This window comes from Megalobrama amblycephala, linkage group LG6 (genome assembly GCF_018812025.1).
Source record: "Megalobrama amblycephala isolate DHTTF-2021 linkage group LG6, ASM1881202v1, whole genome shotgun sequence".
NCBI lineage: Eukaryota > Metazoa > Chordata > Actinopteri > Cypriniformes > Xenocyprididae > Megalobrama > Megalobrama amblycephala.
Genome location: NC_063049.1, coordinates 43308490 through 43330896, shown reverse-complemented (window position 1 = coordinate 43330896; position 22407 = coordinate 43308490). Strand labels below are relative to the sequence as shown.

At 38.1% G+C, this 22407-nt stretch overlaps 1 protein-coding gene across 1 annotated transcript in view; it reads left to right on the top strand.

Annotated features, from left to right (window-relative positions):
- The first annotated feature begins 1918 nt into the window (after positions 1-1918).
- LOC125270795 (inactive dipeptidyl peptidase 10-like) overlaps positions 1919-22407 on the top strand; it is a 72290-nt gene continuing 51801 nt past the window's right edge. Inside the window, exon 1 of the mRNA XM_048194753.1 lies at positions 1919-2123. Within this exon, the coding sequence (XP_048050710.1) occupies positions 2058-2123 (66 nt within the window). The 5' untranslated portion in view covers positions 1919-2057. The remainder of the gene's footprint in view (positions 2124-22407) is intronic.

The following is a 22407-nucleotide window of genomic DNA, read 5'->3' as shown; positions in this document are numbered from 1 at the left end:
GTCATAGTTGGGTAAACTTTTATAGCAGTGAATTAGAAACTACATTAAATATATTTTTTGTTTCCATTTGTGCCAATAGCAAAAGAAAAGCTCCACAATAGTGTTTTCACAACTTTCAAAAAGAGGGTAAAAAATAGAGAGCGATTGATAACAGCAGTCAGAAGAGAGAAAGATTTATTTTTTACCGTCACTCCGATAGCCAAATTAGAAACATATGGAAGCCAGTTTCCGCCACTAAATAAAAAAAATAAAAACAGTAATTGCGACTTTTTATCTCAGAATTCTTTTTTTTCTCGCAATTGTGTGATATAGTCACGATTCTGAGATATAAACACAATTGCGTGATATAAAGTCACAATTCTGACTTTTTCTCGCAATTGCGAGTTTATATCTCAGAATTGTGACTTTATATCACACAATTGCAAGAAACAAATCAGAATTGTGTGATATAAAGTCACAATTCTGAGATATAAACACAATTGTGTGATATAAAGTGACAATTCAGATTTTTTTTCTCGCAATTGCATGATATAAAGTCACAATTCTAAGATATAAACTCACAATTGCGTGATATAAAGTCACAATTCTGACTTTTCTGGCAATTTTGACTTTTCTCGCAATTGCGAGTTTATATCTCAGAATTGTGACTATATCATGCAATTGCGAGAAAAAAGTCAGAATTGTGAGAAAAAAATCAGAATTGTGAGGAAAAAGTCACAATTCTGATATAAACTCACAATTGCGTGATATAAAGTCACAATTCTGACTTTTCCTCACAATTCTGAATTTTTTCTCGAAATTGCATGACATAAAGTCACAATTCTGACTTTTTCCTCGCAATTCTGACTTTAAGAAAACGCAGTTCTGACAATTCTGACTCGCAATTGCGAGTTTATATCAGAATTGTGACTTAATATTGCGCAATTGCGAGAAAAAAGTCAGAATTGTGAGAAAAAAATCAGAATTGGGAGGAAAAAAGTCACAATTCTGATATAAACTCACAATTGCGTGATATAAAGTCAATTCTGACTTTTCCTCACAACAATTCTGATTTTTTTTTTCTCACAATTGCGTGATATAAAGTCACAATTCTGACTTTTTCTCGCAATTCTGACTTTATGAAAACGCAATTCTGACAATTCTGACTTATATCTCAGAATTGTGACTTAATATTGCGCAATTGCGAGATACAAAGTCAGAATTCTGAGATATTTTTTTTATTTAGTGGCGGAAACGGGCTTCCATAGAAACATCCTCAAAGCAGCGTTAACTTAGTTTTTTTTTTTTTTTTTTTTTTTTTTTATTTATTTAGTACATAGGGCAGGATTTACGATATTGATGACCGTTAAAACCGTCATCAACTGTTATTTCTAGATAGCACACGTGACGTCCTCGGTGCTGGTCACAGAGCACATTAAAAGAAACGCTTTTCCATTTTAAATACATATTCTATGTGATCATATTTAAATATTTTCAGCTGTTTATTAGGCGTCTATATTCGTCATATTAAATGATCTTAGTAAATCGGGCTGAATCTGACTCTCGCGAGAGGTTAATTTGATTCTGCCACATGTTTTCACGCGATCGACCGTTGGCATCAGGTTCGCGCGCGTTCGCGGATTTCTGAATTTGTACTAGTATTATAATCAGCCTTGTACATAAGCTAACTACATTAACTATTTATTTATTTATTTATTTATTTATTTATTATTTATTAATATAACAAAAACTTTAAAACACCCGCTGATGTTGATTAAAGCACAAGGATTTCGGATGCGGTTGGTTAGAGATGAACTGTATGAAAGCAGATCTTCAGTGAGTTACAATGACTCCAATACTGCATTACACACACACACACACACACACACACACACACACACACACACTGAGAGAGAGAGAGAGAGAGAGAGAGAGAGAGAGAGAGAGAGAGAGAGAGAGAACGAGGCGAGCATTGCTCAATTCATTTGCTTTCATGATGATCGAGGAGCTTCTGTCAGATAAACCATCACAGATTCAGTTAATCGATCGCACCTTTGGATCTTCATCGCTTTTCCTCGATGAATCAAACAGCCAGCGTCTCTCATCATCAGGTCAAATGTCAGTCATCAGCCAAGAACATCACAGTAAGTGTTTTTGTATTTTTTCCTCCCAATGCAGTGGCGTCACACAACTAATCACACACAGATGATCAATAATAATTAAGCAGATGGGATTGTCATGTAACAGTGATGTTTTGTTTTACTTTTTTTACATTCATGACGCACAAAAAGTAGCACAAATGCAGATGAAATCAGATTAATCATAACGAATGTATGGATTCAGTTTCGTCAGCTGTACATGATAATCCAGGAATGCAGTTGTCCAATGCATTAATATTTACAAAGTGAGTTTAGTGGTTGTTGTCATCATAAAAGTCTATGCATGACAGACACCCCACCCTGCAAAGTTCACCCTTTTTATTGTGAAAGAATATAGTATATTAGATAGATAGATATGCTTTAATGCTTTAAAAGTATTGTTCAGTTTAGTTCATGTTAACTTAAACTTTGGAGTGTTACTGATAAGTTTATTCATGGATAGACTACCATAGAATATCATGAACTTTCCCAATCCTAAACTAAGTTTTCTAAAACTGTCCTCTTTGTTCCCCAAAAATGAAAATTCTGTCATTTATTACTCACCCTCATGTCATTCCAAACCCATAAGACTTTCGTTCATCTTCGGAACACAAATGAAGATATTTTTGATGAAATCTGAGAGCTTTTATTTTTTCGACGCTTCATAAAGTTCATAAAGAAATTATAAACCTAATGAATTGAGCGGTTTAGTACAAAATTTCTGAAAAGATTGATTGCTTTATACAGTATGATGAACAGATTGAATTTAGGTTTTTATTCACATAAAAACATTCATCGATTCGATTCACACATCAGTTATGGTAAACGGAAGCTCAGGTATGCTTGCTTGATGTGCGAGAACCAATGAGGTTCATTCTCGTGTTACGCAGCACGTTTGAGCTTCTGCAAGAACCAATGAGGTTTGTTCTCGTGTTACGCAGCACGTTTGAGCTTCAGAAAGAACCAATGATGTTCATTCTTGTGTTACGCAGCACGTTTGAGCTTCCTCAAGAACCAGTGAGGTTCATTCTCGTGTTACGCAGCACGTTTGAGCTTCCGCAAGAACCAATAAGGTTCGTTCTCGTGTTACGCAGCACGTTTGAGCTTCCTCAAGAACCAATGAGGTTCATTCTCGTGTTACGCAGCACGTTTGAGCTTCCGCAAGAACCAATGAGGTTCGTTCTCGTGTTACGCAGCACGTTTGAGCTTCCTCAAGAACCAATGAGGTTCATTCTCATGTTACGCAGCACATTTGAGCTTCAACAAGAACCAGTGAGGTTCATTCTTGTGTTACGCAGCACGTTTGAGCTTCAGCAAGAACCAATGAGGTTCATTCTCGTGTTACGCAACACGTTTGAGCTTCTGGAAGAACCAATGAGGTTCATTCTTGTGTTACGCAGCAGGTTTGAGCTTCAGCAAGAGCCAATGAGGTCCATTCTTGTGTTACGCAGCACGTTTGAGCTTCCGCAAGAACCAATAAGGTTCGTTCTCGTGTTACGCAGCACGTTTGAGCTTCCTCAAGAACCAATGAGGTTCATTCTCGTGTTACGCAGCACGTTTGAGCTTCAGCAAGAACCAATGAGGTTCATTCTCGTGTTACGCAACACGTTTGAGCTTCTGAAGAACCAATGAGGTTCATTCTTGTGTTACGCAGCAGGTTTGAGCTTCAGCAAGAACCAATGAGGTCCATTCTTGTGTTACGCAGCACGTTTGAGCTTTCGCAAGAACCAATGAGGTTCATTCTCGTGTTACGCAACACGTTTGAGCTTCTGGAAGAACCAATGAGGTTCATTCTTGTGTTACGCAGCAGGTTTGAGCTTCAGCAAGAGCCAATGAGGTCCATTCTTGTGTTACGCAGCACGTTTGAGCTTCCTCAAGAACCAGTGAGGTTCATTCTCGTGTTACGCATCACGTTTGAGCTTCAGCAAGAACCAATGAGGTTCATTCTCGTGTTACGCAGCACGTTTGAGCTTCCTCAAGAACCAGTGAGGTTCATTCTTGTGTTACGCAGCACGTTTGAGCTTCAGCAAGAACCAATGAGGTTCATTCTTGTGTTACGCAGCAGGTTTGAGCTTCAGCAAGAGCCAATGAGGTCCATTCTTGTGTTACGCAGCACGTTTGAGCTTCCTCAAGAACCAGTGAGGTTCATTCTCGTGTTACGCATCACGTTTGAGCTTCAGCAAGAACCAGTGAGGTTCATTCTTGTGTTACGCAGCATGTTTGAGCTTCAACAAGAACCAGTGAGGTTCATTCTTGTGTTACGCAGCACGTTTGAGCTTCCGCAAGAACCAGTGAGGTTCATTCTCGTGTTACGCATAACGTTTGAGCTTCCTCAAGAACCAGTGAGGTTCATTCTCGTGTTACACAGCACGTTTGAGCTTCCTCAAGAACCAGTGAGGTTCATTCTCGTGTTACGCAGCACGTTTGAGCTTCAACAAGAACCAGTGAGGTTCATTCTTGTGTTACGCAGCACGTTTGAGGTTCAGCAAGAACCAATGAGGTTCATTCTCGTGTTACGCATCACATTTGAGCTTCAGCAAGAACCAATGAGGTTTGTTCTCGTGTTACGCAGCACGTTTGAGCTTCAGCAAGAACCAGTGAGGTTCATTCTCGTGTTACGCAGCACGTTTGAGCTTCCTCAAGAACCAGTGAGGTTCATTCTCGTGTTACGCAGCACGTTTGAGCTTCCTCAAGAACCAGTGAGGTTCATTCTCGTGTTACGCAGCAGGTTTGAGCTTCCGCAAGAACCAGTGAGGTTCATTCTCGTGTTACGCAGCACGTTTGAGCTTCCTCAAGAACCAATGAGGTTCATTCTCATGTTACGCAGCACATTTGAGCTTCAACAAGAACCAGTGAGGTTCATTCTTGTGTTACGCAGCACGTTTGAGCTTCAGCAAGAACCAGTGAGGTTCATTCTCATGGTACGCAGCACGTTTGAGCTTCAGCAAGAACCAGTGAGGTTCATTCTTGTGTTCTTGTGTTACGCAGCCGTTTGAGTTTGAGCTTACGCAGCCGTTTGAGCTTCCTCAAGAACCAATGAGGTTCATTCTCATGTTACGCAGCACGTTTGAGCTTCAGCAAGAACCAGTGAGGTTCATTCTCGTGTTACGCAGCACGTTTGAGCTTCAGCAAGAACCAATGAGGTTCATTCTCGTGTTACGCAACACGTTTGAGCTTCTGGAAGAACCAATGAGGTTCATTCTTGTGTTACGCAGCAGGTTTGAGCTTCAGCAAGAACCAATGAGGTCCATTCTTGTGTTACGCAGCACGTTTGAGCTTTCGCAAGAACCAATGAGGTTCATTCTCATGTTACGCAGCACATTTGAGCTTCAACAAGAACCAGTGAGGTTCATTCTTGTGTTACGCAGCACGTTTGAGCTTCCTCAAGAACCAATGAGGTTCATTCTCATGTTACGCAGCACATTTGAGCTTCAACAAGAACCAGTGAGGTTCATTCTCGTGTTACGCAGCACGTTTGAGCTTCAGCAAGAACCAATGAGGTTCATTCTCGTGTTACGCAGCACGTTTGAGCTTCAGCAAGAACCAATGAGGTTCATTCTCGTGTTACGCAACACGTTTGAGCTTCTGGAAGAACCAATGAGGTTCATTCTTGTGTTACGCAGCAGGTTTGAGCTTCCGCAAGAACCAATGAGGTCCATTCTTGTGTTACGCAGCACGTTTGAGCTTCCGCAAGAACCAATGAGGTTTGTTCTCATGTTACGCAGCATGTTTGAGCTTCTGGAAGAACCAATGAGGTTCATTCTTGTGTTACGCAGCACGTTTGAGCTTCTGGAAGAACCAATGAGGTTCATTTTCGTGTTACGCAGCACGTTTGAGCTTCTGGAAGAACCAATGATGTTCATTCTTGTGTTACGCAGCAGGTTTGAGCTTCAGCAAGAACCAGTGAGGTTCATTCTTGTGTTACGCAGCACGTTTGAGCTTCAACAAGAACCAAGGAGGTTAATTTTCGTGTTACGCAGCACGTTTGAGCTCATTTAATGAACTTCCTTGGTTCTTGCTGAAGCCCAAACATGCTGCGTAAGTGTGTGTGTTTGTGTGAGTTTGTTTGTGAATGAGTCACTATGATCAGTTCCTCTCACAGCAGTGCTGGGCATGAGAGCTCGACCATTAACAAACATCCCTCATCACTCTGTCCATCATCTCAAATGCACATTACACACACAATGCAGTTAGTATGACAGTAGTGTGTGTTTGTGTGCTCATATTACTTCAGAGAGGCTATCAGATATGCTTATAACAGAGACTCAGGTTACACACACACAGAGTCATAGAAAGCATCGCAGCACTTTCCAAAATTACACTGAAACGTGTATCTGCTGTGACAAACACAAGTGTAATTAGCTGAGAGAGCGAGAGCATCTTCTAATTGAATGAGAGTCTCGTCTGCTGGCTCAAGAATATCTGATATCGGCCGGACACTCAGACAGATAAGATGAAGAGAAGGAACGTGACATTAGAGGAACTGAAATGACAAAAGAAACATGGTTGTTTTTTGGCGATTAAAGAGATGATGTTCAGAACACATATATTAGCTGCTTCTACTCTGAGCTCAGATACATGTGTGTGACATATTTCTCAAAATTTAGCATTGAATCTGATGCAAGATAGCATCACCAAAATTTCTGTCCCAAATACTCCCAATGAGAACTTAGACAGTGATTCAAAAGAGTGACAGTCATATGAAGTGTCAGAAATTGAGTATTTTTATTTAGTAAATGTAGTATTTTTAGAGTACAGAGATAATTTCGATTTTATAAAACTGTGCACACTTTATTCACCCAGTATGTATTCATATATGTTAGACCATGTCCATCACAGCCTGGCTTCATTCCAAAGTACCTATAAATGATTCATAGCCTTTACCTTTCTGGCCTTTACAGCCACTGGAGTGTAGAGGTGATTGTCAATTTTGCTTTGCAAATACTGTAATGATAGTTTCCTGTTATTGGTTTTATGTCAAAGAGGAATTAAAGATGGTTGCTTGTAGATGATGATGGTTGTTGGTGGGCGGCAGCTTGCTAATGTGCCGCATAACTCCTCACGCTCCCACGCAACAGATGCAGAAACATGCAAACACCAGAGCGTTTGTGTATTCCAATGTAAATTCTTCTTTCATTTGATGTTTACATGGTGTCCAGGTTGAAGCTGTTTATCCTATGACCAGTAAACCAGCACCACAGCCTAGTATTTTGCATGTTTATTGTTTATTTAAACATTTATTAAAACCAAATTGCATTGAAGTCTCCACTCTCCATCAGGTTTGTGTATTTTCAAAGGGGACCTATTATGCCCTTTTACAGTGTCTTGATTTTGTTTTTGGGTTCTACTACAAGTTATTCAGTCAAGATCAGTGATTTTTTCTTTTTTCTTTTTTCTTTTGTTATTTGATTAACCTTGGCTGCCTGATCAGATCAATGCAAGTAATATATTTTTTATTGCAGGATTAATAGAGTTATATTACTACGAGTAACATATCATTTGTATTGTTAAATAAAACAGAAAAGTAAGTGAATTAAAGCTATCTGGTTGTTATATTCGTGTCATTTGAATTCAGCGGCACTGCCAATGTTCTTATTTACAGTTATTCAACGTGATTTTGCAGCATTGAGTATTGTAGCCACAGGGATTTCTGTTGAAAATAATGACCAATTAGAGGTGTTTAAGTTACTGGTAGTGAGAATCTGCTCAGTATCTCTCAAAATGCATGCAGTTTACTAAGTTCTGCATGCACAAAAATCCTCTCGTTATAATAAAGTGGAGACACAATGTAAATAAAAGTTTCATTGTGCAGTTTTGACAGATTCATTGATTAAAACGGTTTTCACACTAGATCAGTTACCCTGAACTGACAGCTTCAGTAACAGTAATTAGGAAGTGCTCTTTACTCGCTGTTTGATTTCATTTGCAATTTGAAGAAAGGTTTTTTTTTTCTTCATGAGACTTTGTGACTTTTCCTACATCAGAACAAAAAAAAAAGACAATAATAGAGTTATAATAATAGAGTTATAGAGTTAATAACTGTTATAATAGTGATTGCCGGTGATAGCTGTAATTTAATGTCTTTTTGGATTTTAAAATAAAAGATTTTACTTTTATCAAGTGTTAGTTTTCCTATATCATTAAACTTTTCAGATTTTGAGCCTTACACCGTGTCTACACTGGACGCGAGTGGCGCAACGCAACGCGTCAAAAGACAATAGAACGCGTCAATAGACAATAGATACCCAGGATGCAGTGCAACGCGACAAATTCCCGACAGTAAACGGATTCCCTGTAGTCCAAGTGCTTTACAACGGTCGTCTTGTCGCGTTCAGTGTAGACAGCTTTTAGCTGTTGCAGCGTGATGCAATGCGATAAAAGTCGCGTCTGGTGTAGACACGGCAGAGATGGGAACTCGAGTTAGAGACTCGGACTCGAGTCGCATTTTTACAGACTTCAGACTCGGACTCGGACTCGACCTGAAATGACTTCAGACTTGACTCGACTCGGCACAAAAGACTCTTTAAAAAGAATATTTTAAAAACGACTCAAGTCTTTTACCGTTAACTACTGATATAATAAATAAAGAATTTGTGTTGTGTTTAAATAGTTTTATAATATCTGCGTCACATATAGGCTATTTCCTTAAGTGTTACCGTGCGTTCACACCGCCACCTGCGAGAGCGTCAACATTCGCCTTGGTCGCCGTGCCAACAACGCTGTACTGTTCGTTCAAACCACCGCCGGCAGGAGGGTCAAAATAAATGACAAGTTGTGGCAACCAATCGGAATCCTCTCAAGCGAGGATCTCTACTTTCCGATTGGTTGCAGCCGAACGGCGTCTTAGCTCATTACCATAAAGTTGACTTCAACTCTCCTCGACGCTCTCGCCGGAGCTTGCCGCCGGCTCTCATTGAAAATGAATGACTTCCTGTCACTTTGACGCTCTCGCCGCCGGCGGTGTGAACACACAGTTATGGTAGATCGGACTCTTGTCATAGAATTTGATTACGAGATTAAAATCTAGACTTTAAGTCTAGCACTACGTTTTATCAATCTTTCGTATTATGTGCAGCTTTTCTCTTTCTTAATGTGTGTCTATAAGAGAGAGAGATAGAAAGAGATGTTAATCAATTTATTACTTAAAGCTCATATTTTAATGTATCACAGTCAGCATGTGTAGAGTTTTCAATTGACATTCTTAAACTTTCCGAGGTTTGATATTTTCTGATAATGACTGTCGTCACTAACAACGAAGCTGTATAACAATCTGCTGTATAACAAACCGTGACTCACTGGCGCCATCTTGCGTCCACTTAGAGACTGTATTGAAAATGACTACTCGTGTTGCCAGGACGACTGTTTTGTACATTGTAATGGATTATAAAGTAACAAGCTGGATGTACATTATCCCTTATGTCATAAGACCTTAATTTCAAATAAAACAGGTGATAGAAAGATCATATTAGGATAAAAAATAGGATTTGATTATGAGAATTTTTTTTTTTTTTTAATGACTCGAGACTCAACTCAGACTCATGACAAAAGACTCCAGACTTGACTCAAACTCCAGATAAAAGACTTCAGACTTGACTTGGACTCCAGATAAAAGACTAGTGAACATCTCTGAGACACGGTGTTAAGGTGCTGGAAAAGGTTATGTGAAGTAGGCTACTTGGACTGTTGCGTCGAGGGAATAAGATTGGATGACGCCATCAGACTCTGCCATACCTTGACTTTTGGTGAAATGACGCCACTGATTAACTTTAAAGGTGCCCTCAAATGAAAAATTGAATTTATCTTGGCATTGTTAAATAACAAGAGTTCAGTACATGGAAATGACATACAGTGAGTCTCAAACTCCATTGTTTCCTCCTTCTTATGTAAATCTCATTTGTTTAAAATACCTCCGAAGAACAGGCGAATCTCAACATAACACCGACTGTTACGTAACAGTCGGGGTGTACGCCCCCAATATTTGCATATGCCAGCCCAAGTTTCCAACATTATAAAAGGCATTAGACAAGGGCAGCCAGTATTAACGTCTGGATGTGCACAACCAAATCATCAGACTAGGTAAGCAAGCAAGAACAATAGTGAAAAATGGCAGATGGAGCAATAATAACTGACATGATCCATGATAACATGATATTTTTAGTGATATTTGTAAACTGTCTTTCTAAATGTTTCGTTAGCATGTTGCTAATGTACTGTTAAATGTGGTTAAAGTTACCATTGTTTATTACTGTATTCACGGAGACAAGAGAGGCGTCGCTATTTTCATTTTTAAACACTTGCAGTCTGTATAATGCATAAACACAACTTCATTCTTTATAAATCTCTCCAACAGAGTAGTATTAGCCGTTAGCCACGGAGCACTATCAAACTCATTCAAAATCAGAAGTAAACAATATAACAGTATACAATACTCACATAATCCGACGCATGCATGCCGCATGCATGACGAACACTTTGTAAAGATCCATTTTGAGGGTTATATTAGCTGTGTAAACTTTGTTAAGGCACTGTTCAAGGCAAGTGCGAGCTCTGTGGGCGTGGACCACGGGATTTAAAGGGGCCGCAGCATAAAATCGGCGCGTTTATAATGATGCCTCAAAATAGGGAGTTAAAAAAATTAATAAAAAAAATCTATGGGGTATTTTGATCTGAAACTTCACAGACACATTCAGGGGACACCTTAGACTTATATTACATCTTTTAAAAACATAATCTAGGGCACCTTTAATGACACAGACGGCAGCATGTAGACTATTTTAGGCTGCTGTCACTTTAAGACCAAATGCAATATATTACATCCAGTATAATGGCACACATCCGACTTCTTTCTCAACTGTTTACATTTGGTTAAGACATAACCGACTGTGTTTACCATGATTTGCCTTTTTGCCATACTTTTATGTGTATTTGTCCATTCAAGAGCAAGAGTATTCGTGTGCGCTCTGTGTGGATGAAGCGCCATATGCCTCACACCAGACACATCACATTCTCAAGTTTAAAGGGAACCCTTGGTATTTAGACTAGAAAACTTCCTAAAGAACCACATCTTTGCTCTCTCCAATTTAGCCCTGATGCCTTTGATACTTTTGATTATGTTTTGGTGCAACGGTAATCTAGTAACACATACAAGTCTTAATATCCACGGGGTTCCCTTTAAAACATGATCAGCTTTTTCAATTTGAGCCAGAGCGCAAAATGAGTGAGAATTAAAACATCGAAGCCGTGCAATATCTCTGTGGCTATTCGAACTACTGTTGTATGATTGACTTGTAAAAATCATCTGATATGTCACCTGAATGCATTACACACAGTTAAACATGTTGAGAAGATCCTGAGCATCACAGCTCACACGAGCTTTGAGGTCTGTCTCAATCGAGGGCTTATTATCGTCAGTCTCCACAACAGGCGCGGCATTTGGTTTAAAGCATACACTTATATCCATTGTCAACTGTAAGCTCTTTCAGCTGTGGTCAACTAAAAGCCTCAAAGGCATCAGATCTGAAGTGAAGAGAAAAAAGATGCGGACCTTTAGGAAGTTTTATTCGTCATTCGTCTTTTCTCCTCTTACCGCTAGTAAAGCAGTGAAGACTTGCATCGGTTCTCTTGTTGTCCATCGACTGAAAATTACAACCAAAAGCTGCACAATGTGGCATAGTATATTATATTCTGACTGAGTTGTGTTTCTGTAAAAATAACAATAGGACAGTGTCCGTAGCTCACTGTGTGCAACCATTTGACAATGATAACATAAATCTTTCATGGGTTTTCTACTTCACATTTCAATAAGAGACATAATTTATGTTATATTAAGCCATACAAGTCTTAATACCAAGGGTTCCCTTTAAGAAGGCAATGCGAAACAGTAAATCTAATCACCATAGAGACAAAAAGTTCACTTCAAGAATGAAAAATGGTGATGATGTTGTTGGTGTTGATTAGTTTTGTTGTGAAAACTGTGCAAACAGAAACATAAAGGACTATATCATATCTGTCCATAAGCATATACTAAATACACAGAAAGAAAAAGATTGAAAAATGTCTATACACACTCTTCCAGCCTAGGTTGAAGAAGTCATTATGTAGATACATTAACAACAATTTAGACAAATTATGTAATTTAATGGAAAACTGTGTAAGTGGGACATTCAGTAGTACATACTGAATGTAGGCTCAAAGATGCACTAGTCCTCAACACCTCAGAGACATGCCAGTGAAAAACAAGAAACAGTTGATTTGTGAGGAGAGCAATTACATGTTTATTTTCTAAAATCAAAATAAAACTGAACACCTCAAAATTGCAATAAATCAAGATCAACACAACAGTCTCGTCTCAGTTAAGCTTAAGTGCTCAAAAATGGCTTAAGAAAACCAGTATCATTCAATAAAAGGTCTCTTCAATATGACTAATACGTAAAATATTAAGTAAAAATAAATAGTCAAAGCCTACTTGCACTGGGTGAGCTGGTTTCGGTCTCATCTCATATATGAAACACATGCGATTCACAACTACCTGCTAATGCACTTGCATTTTTGTAAAGTAGCCTTGTTGACAAGTTTGGGTGAGTAAAGGCAAAAGGCTCAAGATATAGTACCTTCAATGCCCTGTAGATGGCGATATCACTTCTTTTGTAGCAGAAATAAACAGCTGCAGAAAAAGTTAGGTGCCATGAAAAATGTAACAAGTAATTGCATTACTCAGCACTAATGTTTTTGGACTAAAGAATACATATACTTCTTCAAAAATGTTGTCAAGCAGAGCGTAAAAGTTGCTAATATCTTTGATACTAAGTAAAAGTAGCCAAAAAGATACTTAAAGGGGACCTATTATGCCCCTTTTCACAAGATGTCTCTGGTGAATGTGTCTGTGAAGTTTCAGCTCAAAACACCCCACAGATCAAGTCACCTTTATTTATATAGCGCTTTTTACAATGCAGATTGTGTCAAAGCAGCTTTACATTGATAGCTGGTACATAATTTGGCTGCACAGCAGCTCTTAAATAATAGTGTCAATGCAGGCAGATCAGAAGCACTGTTGAATAAATGTCAAGAATACTATTGAATATCAAATGTCAAGTGTCCCCAACTAAGCAAGCCAAAGGCGACAGCGGCAAGGAACCCAAACTCCATCAGGTGACATCAGGTGGCAAACAAGTGGCAAATAGGTGTTAAAATGGAGAAAAAAAAAACCTTGGGAGAAACCAGGCTTAGTCGGGGGGCCAGTTCTCCTCTGGCGAACAGTGCTTTGTTACAATCAGGTTGCTATCATAAATCTGATAGGATCGCAACAATTAAAGTATTTATTTCAGTTCCATCCAGTTGAGGATCGTATTCATCACGCCGGTATGGACGGTCTGTTGAGGAACTGTGCTACTGGCTGTCGTGTCGATGAGGCCTTCACAATGGATGATCCAGTTGACTCGATCTCTGCTGATACTTCAGGGCTGCGTTGTGGGTCAGATCATTATTATAGCTTGTCAAATTTGCCCCTATTTGGGTGTGAGTAAAAACACACCGTTTTTGTGTGTGTCCCTTTAAATGCAAATGAGCTGCTGCTCCCGCCCCCTTTCCAGAAGAGGGCGAAGCTTTAACAGCTCACGCTTCGGTTCAGTGTTGCCAAGTCCGTGGTTTTCCAGCAGAATTGGGCTACTTTAACACTGTTGCCGCAGGTTGTTTTTCATGTCTGCGGGTTGAATCGACCCCAAAAAACGTGATATTTAACCCCTGGAATGCGAATTATACCAGGGGAGACCTGCCAAAAACACTGATTTTACCCCCCAGAATGCGATTTTTACCGTGGGACCCCCCCTGAAATGCGATTGGGCTAGTTTTGAGGAGCAATTGGGCGGTTTTGTTGAGAAAACCTGGCAACCTTGCTTCGGTTGCTCAACAACAACAAAGCTGGAGAATCTCACGCAGCCAAAATGAGGATTGTCAGTAACGGTGTTCAGCCTTACATTGTTCAAACCGGAGTCGACACTGATGGAGAGACTCAGGAAGAAGTTACAACTTTTAGTATGAAACTGGACGTTTCTGAATGGTTAGTGGATAAAGTTATCATGTTAAAGTTAGCATGTTCTGTCATGTTAATCTTTTGTGGAAAACCTGTATGGACGCCCACTATACCTGTTTGCCAAACAGAGCCATACACACCAGGATAACGTTTATGACTGCTATCAAATGCTGGGAATGGTCTAATATTTTTTTTCAAAATATCACTTGGACAGAAACACTCCTTTTTTATCAATCGATCTTGCCAGAGTCAACTTGCAGGCTATCCAAGCTAACGCGACTCTAAATAGTGTTCAGTGCTCATCTGTGAACAGTTAGCATGCTTTGCTCAAACTTTTGCCATGGCATTAGAACTTGCTTTGCGAAAACAAAATGGTGGCGCCGTAGGTGGAAACGTGTAGATTAAGGGGCGGTAATATTATAATAAGATCCCCTTCCTACGTCACAAGGGGAGAGAAATCTGAGCGGCTCATTTTTTCACATGCATGCAGAGAAAGGCTTGCCAAAACAAAGTTACTGGGTTGTCCTTTTTCACATTTCCTGGATTGGTAGATGCACCGGGGACACAATAATAGCACTTAAACATAGAAAAAGTCAGATTTTCCTGATATGTCCCCTTTAAGTACAATAACAAATTACATTTACTCAAATACTTTACACTACTGGAGAATAACTCCCTTTGGAGGGACTGTGCTTTGTAACTTTGCAGAGCTTTTTCATGCTCAAACAGCAAAATTACACACTGAAGACAGTTGAACATGGAAAAATGCATAACAGGAGCTCTTTAACAACCCATAGCCTATTTTTGTACTGTTGATTATTTCTTCATCTTCATGTTATGCTTCCTTGGAAGAAACATCTGGTGTTTCTTAGCAGCAGTGACAGAGTTTAGTGAGCACTTTCTTCCCACGCATTTTTCCACAGTTGTAATGGATCTAATCATGTTCGTGTTGCACGCTGATGCATAATTGGTCGCCATCTAGTGGCCCATTGCAGAATCTGTTCCTGATTTAGAAGATCTTGATTTGCTCGAGTGCGTTTGATTCTCAGGTGTTAGTGGATGTTAAAGCCTTGTCCTGATTTAAAATGTGAGAGAATCTCTTTTATTTGTTAGTTTATCGTGTGAGGTACCAGAATTAATTAGTAATGATATCAATTTGACTGCACTGACACTATCAGATGAGAATTGAGCTGAAAGATGACACTGTTGTCTTCTGTAGAGCCCATTATAGATGAACTGAACTTGTTTCATAATTAATGATCTTTACACAGTTACTGAACTGAACTGAATTGAGCTGAATAATGACATTATTGTCTTTTTAGAGCTGCTTTATAGGCAGAATTTGAATTTGTCTCATATTTGATGAAGTTGCTGCTTTGAAACAACCTGTATTGTATAAAGCACTATAGAAATAAAGGTGAGTTGACTGACTTTTATTGCCACATGTTGGCAATGTTGGGTGTAATGCATTATTAAGTAATTAATTACTGTAATTTAAGTACCCTTGTAAAGTAAAGTAAGGGATTACTCTTAATTTTTTTAGTTACTTCTGATGTAATTGAATTAAATACTTTAGAACAATTCTAACACAATAGTGGATTTGACACATTAAAATTTAACATCTAATGTTAATATATGGTTTAAATGTAACCTTATCCCTTTAAATACTTTAGTCAGTTCAAGAATAATTTATGCAATTTTATATCATTGAAAGAATTAGCATGTCTATCCTTGTATTGTTCAACTGCGTGAGATTGATATGGGATTTAGTAGTAATGCAATACTTTTTAGCGAGAGTGATTAGTATAGTAATAGTTTAGTATCCAAAGGGGATATTTGTTTTTAATGACCCTACAAGTTTGATAAATATTTTATATTTTTTAATTTTTTCAAATATGAGGGAAGAACAAAACATTAAACTTAAGGTATTTATCTGACAAAATTATTTGGCATAAAAAGGGAAACTACAGCTACAGTTTTTATTTTACTATGCAAAAAAAAAAAAGAAAATGCATTGAAAAAAGCATACACTGATACAGCATAATCAGTTATTAATATTTGGTTGACTCTCTCTTGTTTATGCATGTGTTCATAATTTCTTTGTATGACAACCTGGACAAAAATAATGTTGGCATGTTTCATTGTGTTATCACAAATAAAACAATTGACTCAACTGCGCAATATGACTACAAAATCTTTAATAATATTTGAATAAAGGGAAAGATGTCAATTTTCCTAGGCTGAACATCACTTTTGCACACTACTGCACCCTATACATTTATCAAATTGATGTGATTAAGTTCATAATCGCAACCATAATAGTAGTCAAATATGTGATTTCAAGTCTTTCCATCACTTTTGATGTACTGACTGCCTGTACTGCTCAGTCGTGACCACTAGAGAGCGTCTGTGGTTCATACAGCAGCCCTCAGTGCAACTATCAGTTCAACATGGCAGCTTGCATGAACTTTACTGAATCAGTTCCTAAAAATAAAGAAAGCACTGAAGTCAGTCGTGTTGATTGATGCGTTTATTTTGAGATGATTCTAAGTTTCTCTGTGGTGCTGTTGAGTTTATGGGTCATTCCTGCTCTTCGGTACTTTTCCCCCATGATAATATACATAAAATATATTAAACAGTAAAATTTTAAAGATGTGAATCATATTAGTTTGTTGTTATTTAATCACAGTGAATTTTAAAGCCCTTAATTCTGATTGTCCTTAGAAAAATGTACCACACCTTATACATGCCAAAAACCTTTATTTTATTTTATAAGTAAGATGTTTACATGACACAAGCAAACCTCTTCACTCCTGTTTACACACAATTTTTATTATTTTGTTTATTCGCTAAGAATTGTTTATTTTTACCGCCATTCACATATGCACAGCAGGAATGAACTCACATACACATGCACTACTGGACACTGTTTTAATCTACTTGATATGCAATACATTTCTATGGACGTATTGGTTTTTTTTGGTGACGTGTCGAAAATATCTTTATTTCTATGTTTTTGACCATCAATACACTACATTATATTCATGATAATTCATCATGCGATTCAAAGCCAAAGTGCTGTTTCCTCCCACTTTTGGTCTTTCTCACGTGTATCAGAACAGCAGTGTTGAGAAGCTGTAGTCACATTAGTGCAACCTAATTAAACTTAGTCACACTCGCCGTAAAAATGCTCTGATATTGTTGATCAGATTGTGTGTCAATTTTAAAGCTGTGATCCTCAATTAAGAGAGTGTCAGTAAAGGTCGCTGGGGTCAGAGGACAGAAGATTTAAAGAACTTTATTAATAGTGCTGAATCCAGCACGTACTTGTGCAATTATCACTCTGACCCAGAATAATTAGCATACACTCCCGAGAGACAGAGAGAACGCCGTCTCACCTTAATGAGTGTAAAGCCACCGGCACACACACCAGATGAATCCAGGACACACAGCTGAGCTCCATCCTGGTTCTTTTTGACAGATGTTCAGCGTTTGTTCTGGCTAGTCGACTAGTTGGTCAGACGAGTCATTGACTAGTCCATCCGTTTTAAAAAAATATGTGGTTTCCTCACTGTCAGCAGATTCATCATTCATTTACCTTGACTTGAAGGATAGTGAGCTATTCCTGGAGAACACAGACCAATAGCTGCTGGACATCAGCAGGAGTGATACTTTAAAACAGCCCAGATTTTGTCTCACTTTGAATTAGGGTTGCAAAATTCTGGGAATTTTCAAAGTTGGAAACTTTCCATGGGAATTAAACTGGAAATTTGCTAAATTGTATGTTAGCCTATAACAGGGAACTGAATTAGGGTTGCAAAATTCCAGGAATTTTCAAAGTCGGAAACTTTCCATGGGAATTAATGGGAATTAAACTGGAAATTTGCCAAATTGCAGGTTAGCCTATGACAGGGAACTGAATTAGGGTTGCAAAATTCTAGGAATTTTCAAAGTTGGAAACTTTCCATGGGAATTTGCAAAATTGTATGTTAGCATATAACAGGGAACTGAAATAGGGTTGCAAAATTCCAGAAATTTTCAAAGTCGGAAACTTTCCATGGGAATTAAACTGGAAATTTGCCAAATTGCAGGTTAGCCTACAACAGGGAACTGAATTAGGGTTGCAAAATTCCAGGAATTTTCAAAGTTGGAAACTTTCCATGGGAATTTGCAAAATTGTATGTTAGCATATAACAGGGAACTGAAATAGGGTTGCAAAATTCCAGAAATTTTCAAAGTCGGAAACTTTCCATGGGAATTAAACTGGAAATTTGCCAAATTGCAGGTTAGCCTACAACAGGGAACTGAATTAGGGTTGCAAAATTCCAGGAATTTTCAAAGTCGGAAACTTTCCATGGGAATTAATGTTAATAAACTGGAAATTTGCCAAATTGCAGGTTAGCCTACAACAGGGAACTGAATTAGGGTTGCAAAATTCCAGGAATTTTCAAAGTTGGAAACTTTCCATGGGAATTTGCATAATTGTATGTTAGTATATAACAGGGAACTGAATTAGGGTTGCAAAATTCCAGGAATTTTCAAAGTTGGAAACTTTCCATGGGAATTTGCATAATTGTATGTTAGTATATAACAGGGAACTGAAATAGGGTTGCAAAATTCCAGGAAATTTCAAAGTTGGAAACTTTCCATGGGAATTAAACTGGAAATTTGCCAAATTGCAGGTTAGCCTACAACAGGGAACTAAATTAGGGTTGCAAAATTCCAGGAATTTTCAAAGTCGGAAACTTTCCATGGGAATTAATGTGAATAAACTGGAAATTTGCCAAATTGCAGGTTAGCCTATAACAGGGAACTGAATTAGGGTTGCAAAATTCCAGGAATTTTCAAAGTTGGAAACTTTTCATGGGAATTTGCATAATTGTATGTTAGTATATAACAGGGAACTGAAATAGGGTTGCAAAATTCCAGGAAATTTCAAAGTTGGAAACTTTCCATGGGAATTAAACTGGAAATTTGCCAAATTGCAGGTTAGCCTATAACAGGGAACTGAATTAGGGTTGCAAAATTCCAGGAATTTTCAAAGTTGGAAACTTTCCATGGGAATTTGCATAATTGTATGTTAGTATATAACAGGGAACTGAAATAGGGTTGCAAAATTCCAGGAATTTTCAAAGTCGGAAACTTTCCATGGGAATTAATGGGAATAAACTGGAAATTTGCCAAATTGCAGGTTAGCCTATGACAGGGAACTGAATTAGGGTTGCAAAATTCCAGGAATTTTCAAAGTTGGAAACTTTCCATGGGAATTTGCAAAATTGTATGTTAGCATATAACAGGGAACTGAAATAGGGTTGCAAAATTCCAGAAATTTTCAAAGTTTGAAACTTTCCATAGGAATTAACGGAAATATATGGGAATTTATGGGAAATAAACCGTAAATTTGCAAATTCGCAGGAATTTTCAAAGTCGGAAACTTTCCGTGAGAATTAATGGGAATAAACCGTAAATTTGCAAATTCGCAGAATTTCCATGGGAATTAATGGGAATAAAATGGAAATTTGATAAATTGCAGATTAGCCTATAACAGGGAACTTAAATGTAGTTTGAGGAAAAACATCTTGCAGCATAACCTTGGTTAAAACAACCAGATTTAGCCTAATGCAAATTCAGTCGAATTTCAACCCTACACATTCCTCAATCACATGCATACAGCACACTACTTACTGCAGGGCTATTGAGGATTGAGAGGAAAAATGCAGAAACCATAGGCTTGAGAGAAAATGCTTGTATTTCACAATTTAATGGGACTTTTTTGTTTATTTTATTCCCATCATAGGGAATATGTTATTTTATTCAACATGCATGCTTTTTTAATGAAAGAACTGATTAAAGATCTACTCGCAAATTAAAGTCAAAAATGTCATTTTTAAAATTTGTATTAGTTTGCATGCATGTCTGCTTATGACTAAACAAAACGTTTATATATGATACAGTTTGTATAAATTACCCCAAATTTCCAATGAATTCCTATAAATTCTCCAACTTGTCATATTTCCAAAATTCCACAGTTTAGCTTCCCATGGACATTTTCTGGAACGTTTCCACCCTTTTGCCAACCCTACTTACATTGTACATACTACTTACAACCCTACCTACATTGGCTTCCTGTTAAATATCGGGTCGAGTACAAGATTCTCCTTCTCACTTTTAAAGCTCTTCACGATCTTGCACCCTCTATCTCTCCGAATTACGTCATATCTACACCCTAAAGCGTACTCTTCGATCTTCTTCATCTGTTTCTCTTGTTGTTCGTTCAGTCACTATGGGGTCCAGGGCGTTCATCTGTGCTGCTCCTCGTCTCTGGAATTCTCTTCCACAATCTTTATGAGAAAGTGATTCTCTGATTCTCTCATTTTAAATTATCTAATGTTAAATAGCTATTGTTTGTTGTATTGCTGTCTTGATTTGTTTTTATGACTGTCACTCAACTGTATGGTGTCCTTGAGTGTTTTGAAAGGTGCCTTTAAATAAAATGTATTATTATTATTGTCTCGTTTATAAGAATTGATGTGATTTGGGCTACGAATGTTGATCAATTAAAATGATTGGTGTTGTTTAAAGGAAGAGGTCAGTCTTCTGGACAAAGAAGGCGAGAGGTTTAAGTGTGAACATAATGGCAACATGAGTAAAATATGCTGTACCACAAACACCAAGATGTAGACTGAATGTACAATATGTCCATATTATATCCACACACACACACACACACACACACAGACGCCGGTGAAATCAGGTCAGAAAGATGTTTCTCTCTCTCATTCTTGAACACCTCGCACAAGGTTGTCATCACCTTGACTAAATCTGGAGCTCATGAATAAAGAGGCGATAGATCAGAGAGATCAGCTGTGTCTTCTGTGTGAAATAATAAAGCAGCAAGGCCTTTGTATTATCAGGATGTTTGGAGCATCTGAAAACCCTTTGAAATGACACACAAAAATACTGCAACATTGAGTTTAACTGACAGATAACATGATGTGCTGTGAGTGAGACATGATTACACCTGATTATTTGCCTTAGAATTAATGGTGTCCTACGGCTGTTACGCTTCTGAACTCCCTGAAACGCCTCCATTGTAGTCTTGAGTTTTCTTCCAGGAACAAATGCGTCACAATATTTATTATTTAAATATTTAATATGCAGAACAAAGGGGCGGGGCCTGGTTGAGTTAGTTAGTAGTGTGTTGAAACTGGCGGTTATGGTAAGGGGCGGGACATTTCCCAAACACCAATCACAATACACTGCTCCAGCTGACCAATCAGAGCACATTGTGCTTTTCAGAAGGAGGGGCTTCATAGAGACAGGAACTAAACAGAGCATTACCAAAGAGGCAACACTCTGATACTTTTTGGGTAACAGCCACTAGATGGCACTCTGGTAGCACGGCCGCCATTATATGGGGTGAAAATACTAACTGGACCATTGAATCCTTCATATCTTACGCACCCAAAATCTGCGAATTTCACTGCCAAATCAGAAGCACAATAGAACAGTTTTTTAAATTAAGTCACCAGTAAATTGTATGGCTCCTACAGTAAATGTTGTATTGTCTTACATATGTTTTATTTTACCAGTTGTGGAATCCAACCATTCGTCCATCTGAGGTAACGTAGTTAGCCTACTTTATTGAGTATTTCCATTTTATGCAACTTTACACATTTATTAATAGTAAATTAATCATTAATAAATTTAAGATCATCATGTTTGCAGTGAACAATATTTCAGACCTAGTGGAGTAATCAGAGGTGTAAATTATTTGAGTAAATGTAATTAGTTACTGTACTCAAGTATCTTTTTGGCTACTTTGAGTATCAAAGATATTGGCAACTTTTACTCTCTACTTGACTACATTTTTGAGCAAGTAAATGTAATTTTCACTCCACTACATTTGTGATGAGTAATGCAATTACACATTACATTTTTCATGACACCTAACTTTTTCTGCAGCAGTTTATTTCTGCTATAAAGAAGTGATATCGCCATCTAAAAGCATTGAAGGTATTATATCTTGTGCATTTTGCCTTTACTCACCCAAACTTGTCAACAAGGATACTTTACGTGAACGTGAGTGCATTAACAGGTAGTTGCTGATCGCTGGTGTTTGATTTATTAGATGAGGAAATGACTGCAGCTGGTGATGAGGCTCAAACCAGCACATACAGTAGACTTTGACTATTTAATTTTACTTAAAGGTGCCGTAGAACGTCTTTTTAAAAGATGTAATATAAGTCTAAGGTGTCCCCT